General features: G+C 42.0%; 1 protein-coding gene across 1 annotated transcript in view; it reads left to right on the top strand.

Annotated features, from left to right (window-relative positions):
* CTDSPL2 (CTD small phosphatase like 2) overlaps positions 1 to 19806 on the top strand; it is a 94998-nt gene that overhangs the window by 47708 nt on the left and 27484 nt on the right. Inside the window, exons 3-5 of the mRNA XM_080671588.1 lie at positions 3548 to 3686; positions 5512 to 5661; positions 13998 to 14213. Of these exons, the coding sequence (XP_080527714.1) occupies positions 3548 to 3686; positions 5512 to 5661; positions 13998 to 14213 (505 nt within the window). The remainder of the gene's footprint in view (positions 1 to 3547; positions 3687 to 5511; positions 5662 to 13997; positions 14214 to 19806) is intronic.

Genomic DNA, 19806 nt, shown 5'->3' with positions numbered 1-19806 from the left:
CTGCCCCATCCTCAAAGATGGCGGCGCCCACACCCAATAAGGAGGGAATATGCTAATTGACTTCCACACCCTCAAAGATGGCGGCGCCCAGTCCTCTCAGCCCCGCCGGGGCCTTGCCACGCCCCTGCCTCTGGAGTCCCACAGTCCCCTCAGCCCCCAGCTGCCCAGGGCCGGCATGAGGTGCAGGCAAGCCTCGGATGGCAGCTGCCCAGCCACTCAGGACCGCCCGAGGCTCAGGTAACCAAGGCCAGCTGAGGCTTGCACTGCCAACAGTGGCAGCAGCAGAGGTGTGATAGGGGCATCGCCTTCCCCTAATCGCCAGGTTGTCTCCCGCCCCTGAGAGCTCCCGAACTGTGAGAGGGGGCAGGCCAGGCTGAAGGACCCCCCCCCCCTCTAGTGCATGAATTTTCATGCACTGGGCCTCTAGTACTATAATAAAAGTTATATGAATTTGGTGTCTGTCTCAAACTGTTTTATTGTACTGTGCTTACCCTTGTGATATGAGATGAAACAGTGCCTATGTGATAAGATGAAGTGAGGTGAATGACATTGACATTGTGACGTAGTGTTAGGCTACTATAAGGGTTACTTGAACAAAAGCACTGACACAGTTAATGTGATAGCTGAGACAGCTATTAAGTGATTAACAGATGGGTGGGTAGCATATACAGTGCAGATATGCTAGACAAAGGGATAATTCATGTCCCAGGTAGGATAGAGCCGGGTGGCATGAGATTTCATCACACTGCTCAGAGTGCATTTTAATACTTAAGAATTGTTTATTTCTGGATTTTTTTCATTTAATATTTTTGGATTGCAGGTAAGTGAAACTGCAGAAAGCAAAACCATGGGGCAAGGGAGTGGTGGGGGGGGTGCACCTGGTAGCTACTGTAATGACATTTTTTTAAAATACATTTTATTGATTTTTTTACAGAGAGGAAGGGAGAGAGATAGTCAGAAATATCGATGAGAGAGAAATATCGATCAGCTGCCTCCTGCACACCTCCTACTGGGGATGTGCCCGCAACCAAGGTACATGCCCTTGACCGGAATCAAACCTGGGACCTTTCAGTCTGCAGGCTGACGCTCTATCTACTGAGCCAAACTGGTCAGGGCTGTAATGACATTGTTTTGATGGAACTATGTAACATTAGAGAAACTACTCAGTAAAAGTAAAATTCTTTATTTCTTTTTGTTAATACCCTGGAATTTTATTTGTTTGTTTGTTTAATCCTAACCTGAGGAGTGAGGATATTTTTCCCATTGATTTTTAGAGAGAGTGAAATGGAGGGGGTGGGGGTGGAGAAATATCAATGTGAGAGAGACGCATCGATCGGTTGCCTTCTGCTCTCGCCCTAAACAGGACTGGGGATTGAACCTGTAACCAAGGTATGTGCCTTTGACCGGGAATTGAATCCCCGACCCACCCTTTGGTCCGAAGGCCCATGCTCTAACCCAGGGGTGGGCAAACTTTTTGACTCGAGGGCCACAATGGGTTCTTAAACTGGACCGGAGGGCCGGAACAAAAGCATGGATGGAGTGTTTGTGTGAACTAATATAAATTCAAAGTAAAGGAGCGGAGGGGAGAGCAAGAGAACCCTCCGCTCTTTCAGCTCCGCGGGCCGGATAGAACAGCTGAACGGGCCGGATCCGGCCCGCGGGCCGTATTTTGCCCACGGCTGCTCTAACCACTGATCCAAACCAACCAGGGCTAAAATGTTTTATAGAATGGTATTTGCAGTATTGTCTTTTTTCTATTTTGATCCAAATATGGAATTGTAATTTTGTCCACTTAAAATAAATACCAGGGTTTGTTTCAGAAATAATAGAACAATTTTCAACTTTCAGAAAATGCATAGTAGTATATTATTTGCTGTAGTGTAAAAGCATCCAATAACAAAAAAGTAGAGAAGTTATTACTGTTAAATAAGAATGTTGATTATATGTATACATTATATGTAATATAGACTTAAAAGTCTAGTCCTTATTTCAGGTAGTCTCATTAAAACAGCAAGGAATTGCCCTAACCGGTTTGGCTCAGTGGATAGAGCGTCAGCCTGCGGACTGAAGGGTCCCAGGTTCGATTCCGGTCAAGGGCATGTACCTTGGTTGCGGGCACATCCCCAGTGGGGGGTGTGCAGGAGGCAGCTGATCGATGTTTCTAACTCTCTGTCCCTCTCCCTTCCTCTCTGTAAAAAATCAATAAAATATATTTAAAAAAAAAAAAAAACAGCAAGGAATTACAGGCCAGTATTACAGTAATGTAAGAATATCATTCATGTGGCAGATGACATTAGAAAAAAACATACAAATGAGAAAAATAAATCAGGCTATTGCTTGGAATATACTTTAGTCAATAATACTCTAAGAAGAGTATAGACTGGTCATATATGGATTTGCCCAATATAGGGAAATGAATAGAGAACTTTGTTATGGAGTAGACTCCTTAGTGTTAATTTGGGCATTTAAAGAATTGAGATTATCCTTGGGGATGTGGCAGTCACAGGCCCTGTTTTTTTGTTGTCATTTTCGGTGTCAGCCAATTCCATTAAATGACCTCTGTTCTTTTAGGCAGTTCTAGGAATATGGGAAAATTGCTAAAAATTCGGAGCACATTGCACAATTCAGTATTTCAATAGCATGGAAATTTAGTGGACCCTGGGGAAAGGATCTGAATTGTGAGAATGCTGTAATTATATTTGCGTATTATAATTACATTAATAAATACTCTTATGACACTCAAATTTTTCTTGTGTTTTCTACCAAACATTAGATATTCTGTTTTGTTTCTCCTGGATTTGAAAAACGGGAAAATCTATCAAACCATATATTTTCCTCTTTTGGGTGTATAATTGACATAACTATGTTAGTTTCGGGTCTATACAACGTAATGATTTGATATATGTATGTATTGTGAAATGATCACCGCAGTAAATTTAGTTAACATCCATTACCATACATAGTTCCAGGGGTTTTATTTCTTATAAGAACTTGAAAGATTTATGCTTTTAGCAACTTTCAAATATGCAATACAGTATTTTTAACTATATCCACCATGCTGTACATTGCATCCCCATGGCTTATTTATTTTATTACTGGAATTTTGTACCTCTTGACTTCCTTCACTCATCCCCCCCTCCACTCCATCCTCACCTCTGGTAACCATCAATCTGTTCTCTGTATCTATGAACTAGGTTTTGTTTGTTTTTAAATTTTACATTCCACATATAAGTGAGGGCATACAGTATTTGTCTTCCTCTGTCTGACTATTTTATTTCACTTAGTATAATGCCCTCAAAGTCCACCCATGTTTTTGCAAATGGTAAGATTTTATTATTTTTTATGGCTGAATAATATTGCATTGCATACATATAACACAATTTCTTTATTCATCAATGAACCACTTAGATTGTTTCCATTTGTGGGCTATTGTAAATAATGCTGCAGTGAACATGATTGGGGTGCATATCATATTTTATCATTTTAAAAGTGTAACCTATAAGGCTGAGTGACTATTCAATGAATGTTTTTCCTTTTATATCTTAAGGAAGAGAGAGAAAATCCTTCGAAACGGAGTAGAATTGAACGTGATATAGATAATAATCTGATCACATCAACACCAAGAGCAGGAGGAAAACTTAACAAACAGATATCTCGAGTAAGACGGAAAAGTCAAGTAAATGGAGGTTTGTTAATATTTAGATAATTGCTTTATTAGGTACAGGGAGAGATCTGACCATGTTCCTTTTTTGTTTTAAAAAATCTACTTTAAGCAATTTCTGCCTAGTTTTTGTAATCTCCTTTGTATTATATATTAGTAGCTTGAAGTGAAATGAAAATTTACCTTCTTACTATAAATCTGCTTTGCTGAATTAAAATGACAAAGGCAGAGCAACTAGTTTTATACTGTTTAGCATGAAAATATATATGGAGCAACATTTTTTACTTCTAATAAATTCATTTCTTAAAGCAATAATAGTGGTGACTTAATTTGTAAACGTACAAATTTGAAATATGTTCTTAATATGTACAAAGAATTTGTTTCTTGGTCAGTGAATTTCAAAGTTCAGAGGGGGTTGGATCACTTAGGCCAGTTGTTTTCAACTACAGGTGGTTTTGTTCCCCTGGAGAACATTTGTCAATATCTGGAGATTTTTTTGGTTGTCAGAGCCTGTTGAGGGGGACACTGCTAAATATCCTACATCAGCTGAAAGATCAGTAGTGTTGCTGTTGATAAACCCTGTGCATGCACCTCAAAGTCAAAAAGGAGAAAAACAAGAAGGATAGCAGATTTTTCTAAAGAATAACACTTAAGAGCATGGATGGAGCCTTTTAACCAATGCTACTTTAAACACATAATAATTCCTTAGTTTTTTCCTCTCAATGCAGTGGATGTATCTCTATTGTTAGAATTGACCACTAGGGAGAAAAGGAATAAAGTAATAAGTTAAAAGAGCTATAATGAAGAAGGAAAGAAATTATAGTAAGGTTGTGGAAGGTTATGGATGATTAATCAAAACATTTGTTTGAATTTATTTTTTAAATATTTTTCAAAAACCCATGGAAAATTTTTTATTCACAAGAAACTTAAAGAAAATGAGTTATTCTTCCTAGCTACTTTGAAATGGTGCCTCAGTATCCATAAGTAATTTTTGACACTGCTATACATAGTTTTCTGCTTCAGTAGAACTATGTTGCTGTTATTCATTAGAAATAAATTGGAGTTTAGGTTTTGTGAAGTAGGCAGCATCCCAAAGTATAAATAATGAAAGACAAAAGTTTGCATTTGTGTTTTTGATATTGTAACTTGCTTTACTTACAAAGAGTTTATTTCATTCTCTGTAACTCTGTGTTGATTTGAATGAAGCCTTTCAATCTATATAATTCTAGATGTAAATCTACAGTTGACCCTTGAACAACACGGGGGGGTTAGAGGCTCTAACCCCCGGCAGTCTAAAATCTACATATAACTTGTGAATTCCCCAAAACTTCAGTTGTCCCTCAGTATCCATGGGACCCTGGTGGATACCAAAATCTGCAGGTGGTCAGGTCCCTTATATAAAATGGCATAGAATAATGCATGCAATCAGCCCTCTGTGTCTGTGGATTCCCAACCATATAATAGTATAATAAATACTGTTGAATCTGTGGATGCAAAACCGGGGGATATGAAGGGCCAACTGTGTATTTATTGAAGAAAACTCAATTTTAAGTGAACCAACATAGTTCAAACCCATCTTGTTCAAGGGTCAACTGTACTTTGAAAAACTGAATTTTAGCTTCTATAAAGCATTAGGCTTAATGCTTTATAAATTTGTATAAAGATAATTTGACTTACAAGTGATTTACCTCAAGATTTCTTTAAATAATAAACTTTCCTAACACTAACGTCCAGTACTCTTCATGAACTTTTTTGGGGGAAAAATTATTTTTACAATGAATGTCTTAGAACACATTTCTGAAAGCCATGTTTTCTAGATGCCAACTTTTTTGTTGTTGTTGTTTTCTTAGAAGCTGGTAGTTATGAAATGACAAATCAACATGTAAAACAAAATGGAAAATTAGAAGATAACCCTTCCTCTGGCAGTCCTCCAAGAACTACATTGTTGGGGACCATATTTTCTCCTGTCTTCAATTTTTTTTCACCAGCAAATAAAAATGGTAAGTATAAACCATTAATTATAATTTGGTTTAAAAAATTTAATGTTTTTTTTTTTGTTTTTAAAAAAATTCTATTTGATTTTAGTGGCATATATGTCAGCATCTTATGTATGTTTTCAGTGACTGAAATAAATATAGGCTATGTTTAATTCTATTGAAGTGAATGGACTCTGCTTTCACTATCTGAAGAGCTAGATGATAAACTTTGGGCTGGAGGGAAAGTTTTATTATTTCTTTGTTGGATGAATTCTGTAATCCTTAGAGTATGTACAAGAAAGAATCTAGAAGCATTTTCAGTATTCTAGATCAATAAAGTAGTATTTTTTTCAATATTTAAAGTGAGTTGAAACAAGGTCATTTTCTTGTAACAGTTTAGTTTTTATTATCTTTTGGTTGACTTCTCCTTGTAGGGATCTTCAATTTAGACAAAATAAAACTACCCTGATTCAAATGAAGTTTTTCATTATGTAATATTTTTGCAAAAGTATCAAAATAGGCTTCTTTATCAATGTATTTTTTAAAAAAGCTTTGTTAGTGTCTTATTTTCTGATGATCAATACCTAATTTATACATGATAATTTAATCTCTAGACTACTGGAGAGTAAAAGATCATGTCTTTATTTTTGCATCTACCATGTGGTTTGATATAATATTGGGCACATGGAAAATTGTCACTAAATGATTGTTGCCTGGTTATTAAAATTCTAATTTGAATTATGTTTATGGATGTTGGTGTAATTTTTTATAATTTTTTTTATTGATTTCAGAGAGGAAGGGAGAGGGAAAGAGAGAGCGAAACATCAATGATGAGAGAGAATCATCGATTAGCTGCCTCCTGCACATCCCCTACTGGGGATCGAGCCGCAACCTCGGCATGTGCCTCTGACGGGAATCGGATCTAGGACCCTTCATTTCGCAGGCCAATGCTCTATCCACTGAGCCAAACCAACTAGGACAAGAAGCTTACTTTTTACAGGAGGAAGAGAGATATGTAAAAAGTATAATAAATTTTTATAAGTGCTTGATTAGATGTATGAGACAGTGGGGTATTCAAAGAATGGAGTTCTGTATTCTGGGAGGCAGTTCACAAAAGGATTCATAGAAAAGCTGAATCTTGGAAGGTGGTAAAGGTGGAAGGAGCAGCCTGAGCAAAGGCATAATGTATTTGAGAAACTGAAATTAGTTTGTCACAGATGGAGCACTGGATTTGAGAAGTGCACAGGAAGGAATCAGATAGGGAAGTTATAAAGAAGTCAGATTATAGAGCTAACATGTAAGATATTTGAACTTTATCCTTACTGGGGGATGATTAGAAGGTATTAAACTGATGAGTTTTAAGAAGTGATTTGTGTTTTCTAAAGATCTCTTTGGTAGGGTGTACGTTAGAGTCTTAAGAGGTTGGATGCAGGGAGAACAATTAGACTTCGTGCAATCTAATTGTGGTATTAGAGAAAAAGGATCAGAGTTATAGAGTGGACAAATTTTGGGTATGGATTATTGATGAAAGTGAAGAGAGATTAAAATGACACAAGGTTAGATTTTCAAGAGAGAAAAATAAGTTCCTGGGAGAGAGGTAATTGAATTTAATTTGGACCATGCTGAGTTTGAGATGCCATAAAACAACCAAATAAAAATGTCTTGTAGCAATATGTCATTCTGGAGTGGAGCTTCAAAATCTGGGTTTAAGCAGTAGACATTGGTATTATCAGCTTCTTACAGGTATTAGTTGAAACAAGTAAAGTAAATAGTCTATTTGGTTCAGCAAACTAAGACCAGAATTTTGGGAGGAAACATTTAAGGACTGGACAAAGTAAAAGAAGCAAACAAAGGAAACATGGAGGAAGTCAGGAGAGACATTGTGTCATAGAAGCCAAAGAGAGAGAGAATATCAAAACACAGGGCCAAACAACTGTGAAGATAGAAGAAAAGGAAATGAGCACTGAAAAGACACCACTGAATCTGGCAATTAATTAAAAGGTCATTGGGCCCTGGCTGGTGTAGCTCAGTGGTAGAGCGTCGGCCCACACACTGAAGGGTTGCAAGTTCGATTCCCAGTCAAGGGCATGTATCAGGGTTGCAGGTTTGTCTCTAGTGGGAAGCAACCAATCAATGTGTCTCTCACATATATGTTTCTCTCCCCCTTCCTCCCATCTACTCTCTAGAAATCAATGGAAAAGTTTCCTTGGGTGAGGATTGACTTAAAAAAAAAGATTATTGGGATGCCAGAACATTTTCAGAGGGGTGGTTGGAGTTGGAAGCCTAACATACATGGTTAAGAGTAAAATGGGGAGTAAGAAAGGAAGCTGTGCCCAGCTGCATGGCTTAGTGGTTGAGCATCGACCTATGAACAACGAGGTCATGGTTCGATTCCTGGTCAAGCCACATGGGTTTTGGGCTCAATCCCCAGTGTGGGGCATGCAGGAGGCAGTTGATCAATGATTCTCATTGATGTTTCTATCTTTCTCCCTCTCCCTTCCTCTCTGAAATCAATAAAAATATATTTTTTTTTAAAAAAGAAAGGAAACAGCAAGTATAGATTACTGTTATGAGGAACATAAATATGAAAGAAACTAGAGAAGTCACAAAGTCTCAAGGGGTGGTTTGTGTTTGTGAGAAACAAGCATGTTTTTAAGTCTCAGGGTAAGGTCTAATAAGTTGCAAATAGAGGAAAAAATAGCTAATGAAGAAAATTTCTGGAGTCTGCTGACAGGAATGAGATCAAGAGAAGAGGTAGGATTGGAATTGAAACAGGGAGAAGAAACATTTTTCTCCTATGCTGGAGGAAAGAAGCTGTGAAGGTGTGTGCAGAAATAAATGTTTGGTTAGGAGTTGATAGTTATAATTTTTTTCTTTGGAGGAGGAGATGGTGTCATTTGCTGAGATAATTTTGGTGGCAGAGATTAAAGAGAATGGTGAAGGTTTAAAATGTATACTGTTGGAAGGGTTAAGTAAAAACTGAATATCTCCCATATACACATGTATTGAGCAGCATTCTATAGGCAGGGTTTTATTTGGAGTATGATTGTACTAGTGGCCTGGTGCACAAATTTGTGCACATTGAAAGGAAATTAATTAGAAGAAATATTTTAATATCGCTATTTGCCCTTTCTCTCTAATAGTAGTGTCAACCAAATTCACGATCGACAGTGACAGATCAAAACACACACGTGCAATTGGCGCCAGCAAGAGCTTTATATGTATAGATAAACTTGTTTAATTAGACTTGCTTTCTGATTTAGCTAAGCTTTATCCAGCCCAGTGAAGCACCCAACTTCTCTTTCAGATAATTGTCAGCAACGCAGCAGTAAATATCAACATGAAGCAGATTATTATTGTAGATCACGCAGGGAGAACTAAGGGTAAAATATTTAACTGCAGCAGTGTTTGACTATATTCTGTGCAGTGAGAAAACCTGAAGTCATTTTCAAGGTCCACCATTTCTTACTTCTTTTCAGTCTGGTCAAGTTCCTAAGCTTTCTAAATCTCCGTTTTCTGGCTAATGAAAAGAAAATAGGATTCCACTGAGTTTCCTATCTACCTACTCCAGGACTTCTGTGAGGATCAAATGCCATGAGGCACGGGAAAAGGCTTCACAGACATTTGGTTAAAGTGTAAAATGTTTGCACCTGGCTATAAAAGCAAGTTGTGTTCCTGGGCTGAAGAAACTTCAACGAGGCTAGAGGAAGCCAGACGTTGCTACGTGACATAATTACCTGGTGCCCCCAGCCACCGTTTCTGGGCTGGGCTGGGCTGTGGGCCACATTTTGCGTCACAGGGTCTCGGCAGTGTCAGCTGTGATTTGGTGGGGTGTCGTCTGGGGTGGTGGCGGGGCCTGTGTCCCACTTGGGGGAAGCTGAGTGTCGCTTTGTGGGTGCCAGGTCCATGGTGCCATTTATTGTTAAATGGCCTGTCGCTAGGGAGATGAAGCTGGGCATTGCTATGTGATGTCATTACCTGGCGCCCACAGCCACTATTTCCCGGCTGGGCTGGGCTGTGGGCTGCATTTTGTGCCATGGGGTCTCGGCAGCATCAGCTGCGATTTGGTGGGGTGCTGCTCTGGGGTAGTGGCAGGGCATGTGTCCCACTTGGGGGAAGCTGAGTGTTGCTTTGTTGGTGCCAGGTCCGCGGTGCTGTTTCTCTGTAAATGGCCAGTGCATGTCATGGCAGCTTCTGTGATGAGTGTCTACCCCCTGGTGGTCAGTGTGTGTCATAGTGACCAGTCGGACACTTAGCATATTAGCCTTTTATATATATATATAGACTAGAGGCCCAGTGCACGAAATTCGTGCACGGGGGGGAGAGGGGAGAGCATAGTGTCCCTCAGCCTGGCCTGCACCCTCTCCAATCTGGGGCCCCTTGGAAGATGTCTGACTGCTGGTTTAGGCCCGATCCCAACCAGCAGTCGGACATCCCTCTCACAATCCGGGAGCTCCTAACCACTCGCCTGCCTGCCTGCCTAATTGCTTCTGCTTGCCAGCCGGATCACTCCCTAACCACAGAGCAAGAAGAAGGCTTGGCTCCGCTCCCGGCTTCAAAGTTTCAACTGTAGAAGATAAATAAACCCCAGATACCAGGGCCTCTGCTTGGGTCGCCGGGGGGCGTGGCCGGCCTGCAAACCACCACAGGCCCCTCGCCCAGGCCGCCCCATACCCCAAGGGAACCCCCACCCTGATCCGGGACACCCTTCAGGGCAAACCAGATGGCCCCCACCTGTGCACCAGGCCTCTATCCTATCTAATAAAAGAGTAATATGCAGATTGACCATCACTCCACACACAAGATGGCTGCCCCCATGTGGTCAAAGATTCTGCCCCCATGTGGACACAAGATGGCCACCACAAAATGGCCAGCAAGGGAGGGCAGTTGTGGGCAATCAGGCCAGCAGGGGAGGGCAGTTGGGAGGGACTGGGCCTGCAAGAGAGCGCAGTTGGGGGCGATCAAGCCTGCAGGGGAGGGCAGTTAGGGGTGACCAATCCGGCAGAGGAGGGAAGTTGGGGGCCACCAGGCCTGCAGGGAAAAGGCAGTTGGGAGGGACCCAGGCCTGCAGGGGAGAGCAGTTGGGGGGGACCAGGCCTGCAGGGGAAGGCAGTTGAGGGGGACCCAGGCCTGCAGGTGAGAGCAGTTGGGGGGAACCAGGCCTGCAGGGGAGGGCAGTTAGGGGTGACCAGGCCTTCAGGGGAGAGCAGTTAGGGGTGACCAGGCCTGCAGGGGAGGGCAGTTAGGGGCAAACAGGTGGCAGGGGAGCAGTTAGGCATCAATCAGGCTGGCAGGGGAGTGGTTAGGGGGTGATCAGGCTGGCAGGCAGAAGCGGTTAGGGGCAATCAGGAAGGCAGGCAGGCGAGCATTTGGGAGCCAGCAGTCCTGGATTGTGAGAGGGATGTTAAACGGGCAGTCGGACATCCCTTGAGGGGTCCCAGATTGGAGAGGGTGCAGGCTGGGCTGAGGGACACCACCACCCCTGTGCACGAATTTCGTGCACCGGGCCTCTAGTCCTATCTAATAAAGAGGGAATATGCTAATTGACCATCACTGTCACAAAGATGGCTACACCCACAGCTGAGGCCAAGTTCCCTTAAGGAGCCTTAACAAGCAATCAGCAGGGACCTGAGGCTACGCCCTTCCCCGCCCCCGTGGGGCTTGACAGGGGACCTCAGGCCGCACCCCCCACCCTGGCATCAGGCTGGGAGACCTCAGGCCGCACTCCCCGCCCCAGTGCCAGGCCAGGGGACCTGAGGCTACGCCCTCCCCCGCCCCCATGGGGCTTGACAGGGGACCTCAAGGTGCTCTTCCCATCCTGGTGCTGGGCTAGGGGTCCTCAGGCCACACACCCCACCCGGAAGGGCTTGACAGGGGACCTCAGGCCATGCCCCCCACCTGGCAGAGCTTGAAAGGGGACCTCAAGGTGCGCTTCCCTTCCAGGTGCTGGGCTAGGGGACCTCAGGCCGCACCCCCCACCCCAGCACCAGGCCGGGGGACCTCAGGCCATGCCCCCCGCCCCAGCAGTGGGCAAGGGGACCTGAGGCTGCGCCCCCCTGCCTGGCTGGGCTTGACAGGGGACCTCAGGCCGTGCCCCCCCACCCAGTGGGGCTTGACAGGGGACCTCAAAGTGCACCCCCAGTGCTGGGTCAGGGTACCTCAGGCCGCGTCCCTGCCCAGTGGGGCTTGATGTGGGACCTGAGGCTGCGCCCCCTGCTGGTGGGGCTTGACAAGGGACCTGAGGCTGCGCCCCCCTCCTGGTGCTGGGCTGGGGGACCTGAGTATGCGCCACCCCCCCCACCCCCCGCCTCGCAGGGCTTGACAGTGCATCTCAAACCATGCCCCCCACCCAGCGGGACTTGACAGGGGATCTCAGGCCATGTCCCCGACCTGGTGGGGCTTGACGGAGGACCTCAAGGCACACCCCCGTCCCGGTCTGGGCCAGGGGACCTCAGGCTACGCCCCCTGCCTGGCAGGGCTTGACAAGTGTGGGTCTGGCCAAGTCTGGATGTAGCCCAATGCCCGGGGGGTGGGGGGGTGCCCGCCGGGTCTGGGTCTCACGCAATTTTGAGGTGCATGTGGGTGGGCGGGGACTTGACTCTGGGTCCCATGGTGAGCCCCAGACTCTGACAGGAGGAAGGTTTTCATATACATACATTTTACTAATTTTCTTTCATCTCTAACACTTCTATGGTAGAGGAAGGGGCAAATCGCAATATTAAAATAGTTCCACTAATTCCCTTTTAATGTGCACAAATTTCATGCACCAGGTCACTAGTGAATATATATAAAATGCCTAGACAGAGTAGGCACTTAATAAATGATACATACTTGCTTTAATGTAAAGAAGTTTTATAGCCCTAACCAGTTTGGCTCAGTGGATAGAGCATCAGCCTGTGGACTCAGGGGTCCCAGGTTCGATTCTGGTCAAGGGCATGTACCTTGGTTGTGGGCACATCCCCAGTAGGGGGTGTGCAGGAGGCAGCTGATCAATGTTTCTCTCTCATCGATGTTTCTAACTCTCTCCCTCTCCCTTCCTGTCTGTAAAAAGTCAATAAAATATATTTTAAAAAAGAAAAAACGTTTTATAGTGAAAAATACTGTTATATACTTCAGAGTTGTTAAGAGAACAGCTCTTAAATGTTCTAACCACAGAAAAGATGATAATTATGTTGTGGGTTAGAGGTGTTAGCTAACAATAAATTGGTAATCCTATTATACTATATCAATCAATATGTACATCTGAAACTTAGAGTGTTATATGTCAACTAGGGGCCTCGTGCACAAAATTCGTGCACAGGTGGGGTCCCTAGGCCTCGCTGGCAATCAGGGCCTATCAGGTTCCCCACCTCCCTGCTTCCTCCTTCCCTCGCTGTCCACGTCCGTCGCCACCCACCCTGGCTCCCTGTTCCAGCTCAGGGCCCAGCCCCTATCGGGGCCTGCCAGCCATGGGGGAGACAGGGGAGGGACCCGGGAGGTTGGCCGCCGGCTCCTAGGAGTGAGCTGGCCCTTGGCGCCCCTGGGAAAGGGGTGGCATCTGCCGCCATCCACCCTCAGTTCCTGGTCCCAGTCCGGGGGCCTGACCCCGATTGGGTGATCGGGGCCTGCTGGCCAGGGGGAGGGACCAGGAGGTTGGCCAGCAGGCCCCATTGGTGATCAGGGTCTGCGGGCTGGGGGTAGCTCCTGAGTTGAGCGTCTGCCCCCTGGTGGTCAATGTGTGTCATAGCGACCAGTCCTAATCGTTCCGTCACAAACGGTCGCTTAGGCTTTTATATATGTAGATTATATCTCAGTAAAAATAAAGAAGTTCTAAATTATAACTATTTGACTCTAAATGGGTGTTTCTAAACTGTTTGAACACTCTTAATAATTTTGTTCACAAATACTACTCTAGCTTATAATAGTCTTTATACCTCATTGTTTGAAATGTCTAGAAGAGACTCACTAAACAGTGGTATCCTCAGCTTTCTTTCTATTGTGTTTAGTTTTTGAAATATCTATAAGTTTTAATTATTTGTATTGAAATATATTTGACATAACATTGTGTAAATTTAAGGTATATAACATGTTGATTTGGTACATTTACATATTGTAATATGATAGCTATTATAGCAATAATTAGCACTGCTTTCATAGTCTATAATTACCCTTTCTTTTTATTGGTTGGAATAATTAGATCCTAGTCTCTTAGCTAGTTTGATGATTGTAATACAGTATTTTGTCTATATTTACTATGTATTCGATCTCTAGGGCTTATTTATTAATCATTGTAAGTTTGTACCCTTAAACAACATGTTTTACTCTCCCACCCCTATGAGTTTTTAAATGATGATTGTGAGTACCCCAAATCATGATTTCAGGAACATCAGGATCCGATTCCCCAGGACAGGCTGTGGAAGCTGAAGAGATAGTAAAACAACTTGATATGGAACAGGTGGATGAGATTACTACCAGTACTACTACGTCAACTAATGGAGCAGCTTACTCAAATCAAGCAATTCAAGTGAGGCCATCAGTAAATAATGGTTTAGAAGAAGCAGAAGAAACAGTTAATCGTGATATCCCACCCCTTACAGGTGAGGAAAATGTCTTAGGCATCTTCAAGAATCTATACTAATAAAAGAGTAATATGCTAATTAGACTGGGTCGACCAGCCATCTCCCGGATGTCCAACTTCCTTCCAGACAAAGCCATGGTGGTGGGGGCTGAGGCAGAGGCAGTTTGAGGCAATCAGGCCGGCAGGGGAGAGCAGTTAGGGGTGAGATCAGGCTGGCGGGGGGTTAGGGGCGACCTGGCCAGCAGGGGAGGGCAGTTGGGGGCGAACTGGCCTGCAGGGGAGGGCAGTTGGGGGTGACCAGGCCTTCAGGGGAGGGCAGTTGGGGGTGAGATCAGGCTGGCATGGGAGGGCAGTTGGGGGCATTAGGAAGGCAGACAGGTGAGTGGTTAGGAGCCAGTGGTCCTGGATTGTGAGAGGGATGTCCGACTGCTGGTTTAGGCCCGATCCGCAGGCATCCCTACAGGATCGGGCCTAAACCAGCAGTCAGACATCCCCTGAGGGGTCCTGGATTGGAGAGGTTGCAGGCCGAGCTGAGGGACACCCCCCCTCCCGTACACAAATTTCATGCACTGGGCCTCTAGTAGTTTATAAAAATGCAGTATTTTAGTCCAGCCAAAGTGGCTCAGTGGTTGAGCATAGACGTATGAACTGGGAATTCAGGGTTTGATTCCCAGTCAGGGCACATGCCTGGGTTGTGGGCTTGATCCCCAGTAGGAGGCGTGCAGAAGGCAACTGATCAATGATTCTCATCGTTGATGTTTCTCTCTCTCCTACTACTACTTTTCTCTCTGAAATCAATAAAAATATTTTTTAAAAAATACAGTATTTTTTCTTTTTTCTTAAATACTAGATTAAATGCATGTTTTTCTTCCTTGAAGTTAAGAAAATTAAAATTGGAAATAAAATTTGTACCCAAAAGTTAGTCATTTTGAAATTGAATTTTTTAAAAAGGTTGTGATTCAGCCAAAACCGGTTTGGCTCAGTGGATAGAGCGTCGGCCTGCGGACTGAAGGGTCCCAGGTTCGATTCCGGTCAAGGGCATGTACCTTGGTTGCGGGCACATCCCCAGTAGGAGGTGTGCAGGAGGCAGCTGATCGATGTTTCTCTCTCATCGATGTTTCTAACTCTCTATCCCTCTCCCTTCCTCTCTGTAAAAAATCAATAAAATATATTTAAAAAAAAAAAAAAAGGTTGTGATTCAGTATTAATATTTTACAGTTTAATTACTTTACTACTTGGAGAAATTTAACAACTAGCAAAATATGTGCTTATTTTATGAATATAATTATAACAGTCTTAGACCCTTAAGTCTGAAGTTCCTACCTAGAGGTAGTCTCAAATCATACCTTCAGATTTGTTTCATACATGGATGACATTCCCCCAAAAGAAGCTTCTGTTCCTGGATATCTCCCTGTATCCAACTTTTACAGCTTAATTCTGGATCCTTATGAAGACCTAATATAATTGTTTTTCTGAGCCAGTTGTCATAGAAATGTAGAAACACATTAGATCATAATTTATACCTCTGAGGAATTGTGATAAGTAGACATATAAGATGAAATTGTTTCATCATGCTTAAAAGCAGAAATAAAATTGAGGATGTCTATCTTTTCCCAGAGGAAGAAGATCTTAGACTATTACTTCAGATTTTTTAAAAAGTTCCTTGTGGTGCTAGCCATTTGAGAGAGCCTAGTACAAATATATTGGTTAAGAAATATAATTTGGTATAAGGATGTAGGATGATGTTCTTCTGTTGAATATAAAGGGCATACATTTTAAAGATATATATTTTTATTGATTTCAGAGAGGAAGGGAGGAGAGAGAGAGAGAAACATCAATGGTGAGAGAGAATCATTGATCGACTGCCTCCTGCACGCCCCACACAGGATCAAGCCTGCAACTCGGGCATGTACCCTGACTGGAAATTGAACCTTGACCTCCTTTTTCATAGATCTACACTCAACCACTAAGTCATGCTTGCTGGGCTAAAAGGGCCAACTTTTAAAAAGATCTTTGAAATAGCAGAAAACATTTAAAAATGCATACAGTTGTGAAACTTCAACTCAATAATACCAACATGAAAAGTGACATAATAAAGGGGAAATTTATTTTAAATTTGTCAAAAGATTAATACCTATGTTAGAATTATAATGTTAAATTATGTTATAATGTAAGAATCATACTGAATCTAACAAGCAAATCAACATGGGTTGTGCACATAGTTCATTCTTGGGTGGATAAGACTTCAAATGAACCTACTATTGATCTATCATTTTATGCTGATTACTTTGCCCAGTGTTACAGGCTATTGAATGGTAAAGTCCATGGCTTTGTCTTCCTATTTGATGTTTGTTCTATATTTTTATTCTGTATAAGCCTTTGTATTTATTTTATCTGACAACTGTGAAGATGGAGAAAGGATTTCTATAACCTTAGGGGTTTCTAGAAGGGGGAAAAGAAAGATTTACTCCAGTCGTCTCATTCATTTATTTTTTCTGCTAACATTTATTGAACACCTATTTTGTGATGGGTTTATAAAGTTGAGTAAGATATGCCTCTTGGCCCTAGCTGGTTTGGCTCAGTGGATAGAGCGTAGGCCTGTGGACCAGTGTCTTGGGTTTGATTCTGGTCAAGGGCACGTACCTTGGTTGCAGGCTCCTCCCCTGCCCAGGCCCTGGTCAGGACTCCTGCAAGAGGCAACCAATAGATATGTTTCTCTCACATTGATGTTTCTCTCTTTCCCTCTCTCTTTTACTCTCCCTAAAAACCAATGGAAAAAGAAAATAGAGGGCAATGCCAAAACCGGTTTGGCCCAGTGGATAGAGCATCGGCCTGCGGACTGAAGGGTCCCGGGTTCGATTCCGGTCAAGGGCATGTACATTGGTTGCGGGCACATCCCCAGTAGGGAGTGTGCAGGAGGCAGCTGATCGATGTTTCTCTCTCATTGATGTTTCTAGCTCTCTGTCCCTCTCCCTTCCTCTCTGTAAAATATCAATAAAATATATTTAAAAAAAAAAAAAAAGAAAAAAAAAGAAAATAGAGGGCAATTCTGGCTCAGTTAATTCCCTGTAGTAACTGAGGAGGTATTGCTCTGAGGAGGAAGTACAAATACAACTAATAAACCTTTAAAATATATATATATATATATATATATATCCCTTGACCCGAAGAATATATGAGTTAATCGATGAGCCAAGTATACACAATAACTATGCATTTGGCTGGTGTGGCTCTGCAATTGAGCGTTGGCCCAGGAACCAAGAGGTCACTGGCTCGATAACCCAGTCAGGTTACATGCCCGGGTTGTGGGCTCAATCCCAGTGAGGGCCATGCAGGAGGCAGCCGATCAATGATTTCCTCTCTCATTTATGTTTCTATCTATCCTTATCCCTTTATCTCTCTCTAAAAATCAATAAAAATAATGTTTTTCAAAAATAACTATACAGCCCTAGCCGGTTTGGCTCAGTGGATAGAGCGTCGGCCTGCGGACTGAAGGGTCCCAGGTTTGATTCCGGTCAAGGGCATGTACCTTGGTTGCGGGCACATCCCCAGTGGGAGGTGTGCAGGAGGCAGCTGATAGATGTTTCTCTCTCATCGATGTTTCTAACTCTCTATCCCTCCTCCTTCCTCTCTGTAAAAAATCAATAAAATATATATTTTTTTAAAAAATAACTATACAGTGTGATGAGTGCTATTAAAAATAAATGAGCAATGGAATATTACTCAGCCATAATAAAGAATGAAATCTTGCCATCTATAACAACATAGATGAACCGAGGGTATTGTGCTAAGTGAAATAAGTCAGAAAAAAATACCATGATTCATTTATATGTGGAATTTAAAAACAAAATAGATGAATAAACAAAACAGATGCAAACTCGGAATACAGAGAACAAATTGGCGATTGCCAGATAGGAGAGGTATTTGAGGATGGGTGAAAAAAGTGAAAGGGATTACGAAATATAAATTTCCAGTTATTAAAATAGTCACAGGAATGTAAGATACAGTATAGGGAATATAGTCAATAACATTGTTATGACTATGTATGTTATCAGATGGGTATTAGACTTATCTGGATGATTACTTCATACGGTATATAAATGTCTAATCTCTATGTTGTACACCTGAAACTAATATTGTATGTGAACTGTAATTGAAAAATTTTTAAAAATAGTAATAAATGAACAAAATAATGAGGCGACACATTGCAGTTACTCTAGGAGGATCATTAAGTAAAGTTGTAAAATTGTTGCTGATCTTAAAAGATGAATATGAGCGACAAAATTATTACTTGTCCCTAATTTCAAGAATGTAGCCAAAAAGAGCAAGAAGGAAGGAGGCTGGCTCTACCATTTACTTAGCTTTGTGACTTTGAACAATTTATGTAAGTTCTGTGAGACAGTAGTCTTAGCTTTAAAATTGTAATAATTCAGGGTTTTGAGGGTAAGAAAGATGAAGTATGAAAAATGCTTAGAATGAAGGCACTCAAATATTTCTTTTTCCCTTTCTCTGAGGTTAATAGGAATTTGAAACAAGTGTTTGGAAGATATATTTTTTTCTATTATCCCCTTGTGCTAATGAACTGTTCAATTGGCAGAAAGTTGTTACAAAAATTATAGCAATTTTTATTGAGTTCCACTGTCTTAGTCCTTTTGGGCTGCTATAACAAAATTTAATTCTCACAGGTCAGGAGGCTTGGAAATCCAAGTCAAAGTGTTGACAGCATTGATGTCTGGTGAGGGCCTGCTTTCTGGTCCATAGACAGATATTTTCTCAGTGTGTCCTCACATGGCAGAAGCTATGTGAGTTCTCTAAAGGGCACTAATCCCATCTTCATGACCTCATGACCTTCCAAAAGCTCCACCATCAAATATCACATCGAAATTGGGGGGTTTGGGAGGAGGGGCACAAACATTCAGCCTCTAGCATCCACCGTAAACTTTTATCTGTGAGATATTACCTGTTTAGTTTTAAATTATCATTTTTCCTCTCCTTGAATTTAAGTTGTAATTATTGTCTTAGAAAATTCCCCACATAATTTCTAAAGCTCTATTAGTTGATACAATTTTAGATCAAGCATAGAGTGGATTATGTGTCATGGAATATAGAATTGTTTATTTTCAGTTTGTACATTAGAAGTAAAATAATGGGTCTTCTAAATCAATGCTTTCTACATAGAACAGCATTTTAAAACTATTTAAAATCAGAAACAGCCTGTACATATAACATTTTTTCATAAGTCTTCAAGTGGTTCATGGACCTCTTAAAGACTGTTCATGAATTGTAGATTAAAACCTAGCTTTGGGTCTATTATGAGCACACATATATTGACCACCTGAATGTACAAGGCACTTTGTGAAATATTACTACTGTAAGAGCACCATGAAATTTTTATACGTATGTAAACACCATCCACTTAGAAATTGAATTCTTGTTGAGTGTATTTTTCTGGTAATTAGTAAATTTTCTCTCAGAATTTTTAAGTTCTGCTGCCATTATATAGCTTGCCATTTTGTCTGTATTGGTAGTTTTTTCCTTTGGATCTGGAGTTAGAGCTATGTGCTAATAAATTTGCTTTTAAATACCGTTTAGATATTATTTCTGTCTTCAAC

This window comes from Plecotus auritus (assembly GCF_963455305.1).
Source record: "Plecotus auritus genome assembly, chromosome: 1".
Lineage (NCBI taxonomy): Eukaryota > Metazoa > Chordata > Mammalia > Chiroptera > Vespertilionidae > Plecotus > Plecotus auritus.
This window is presented reverse-complemented; position numbering and strand designations above follow the sequence as displayed.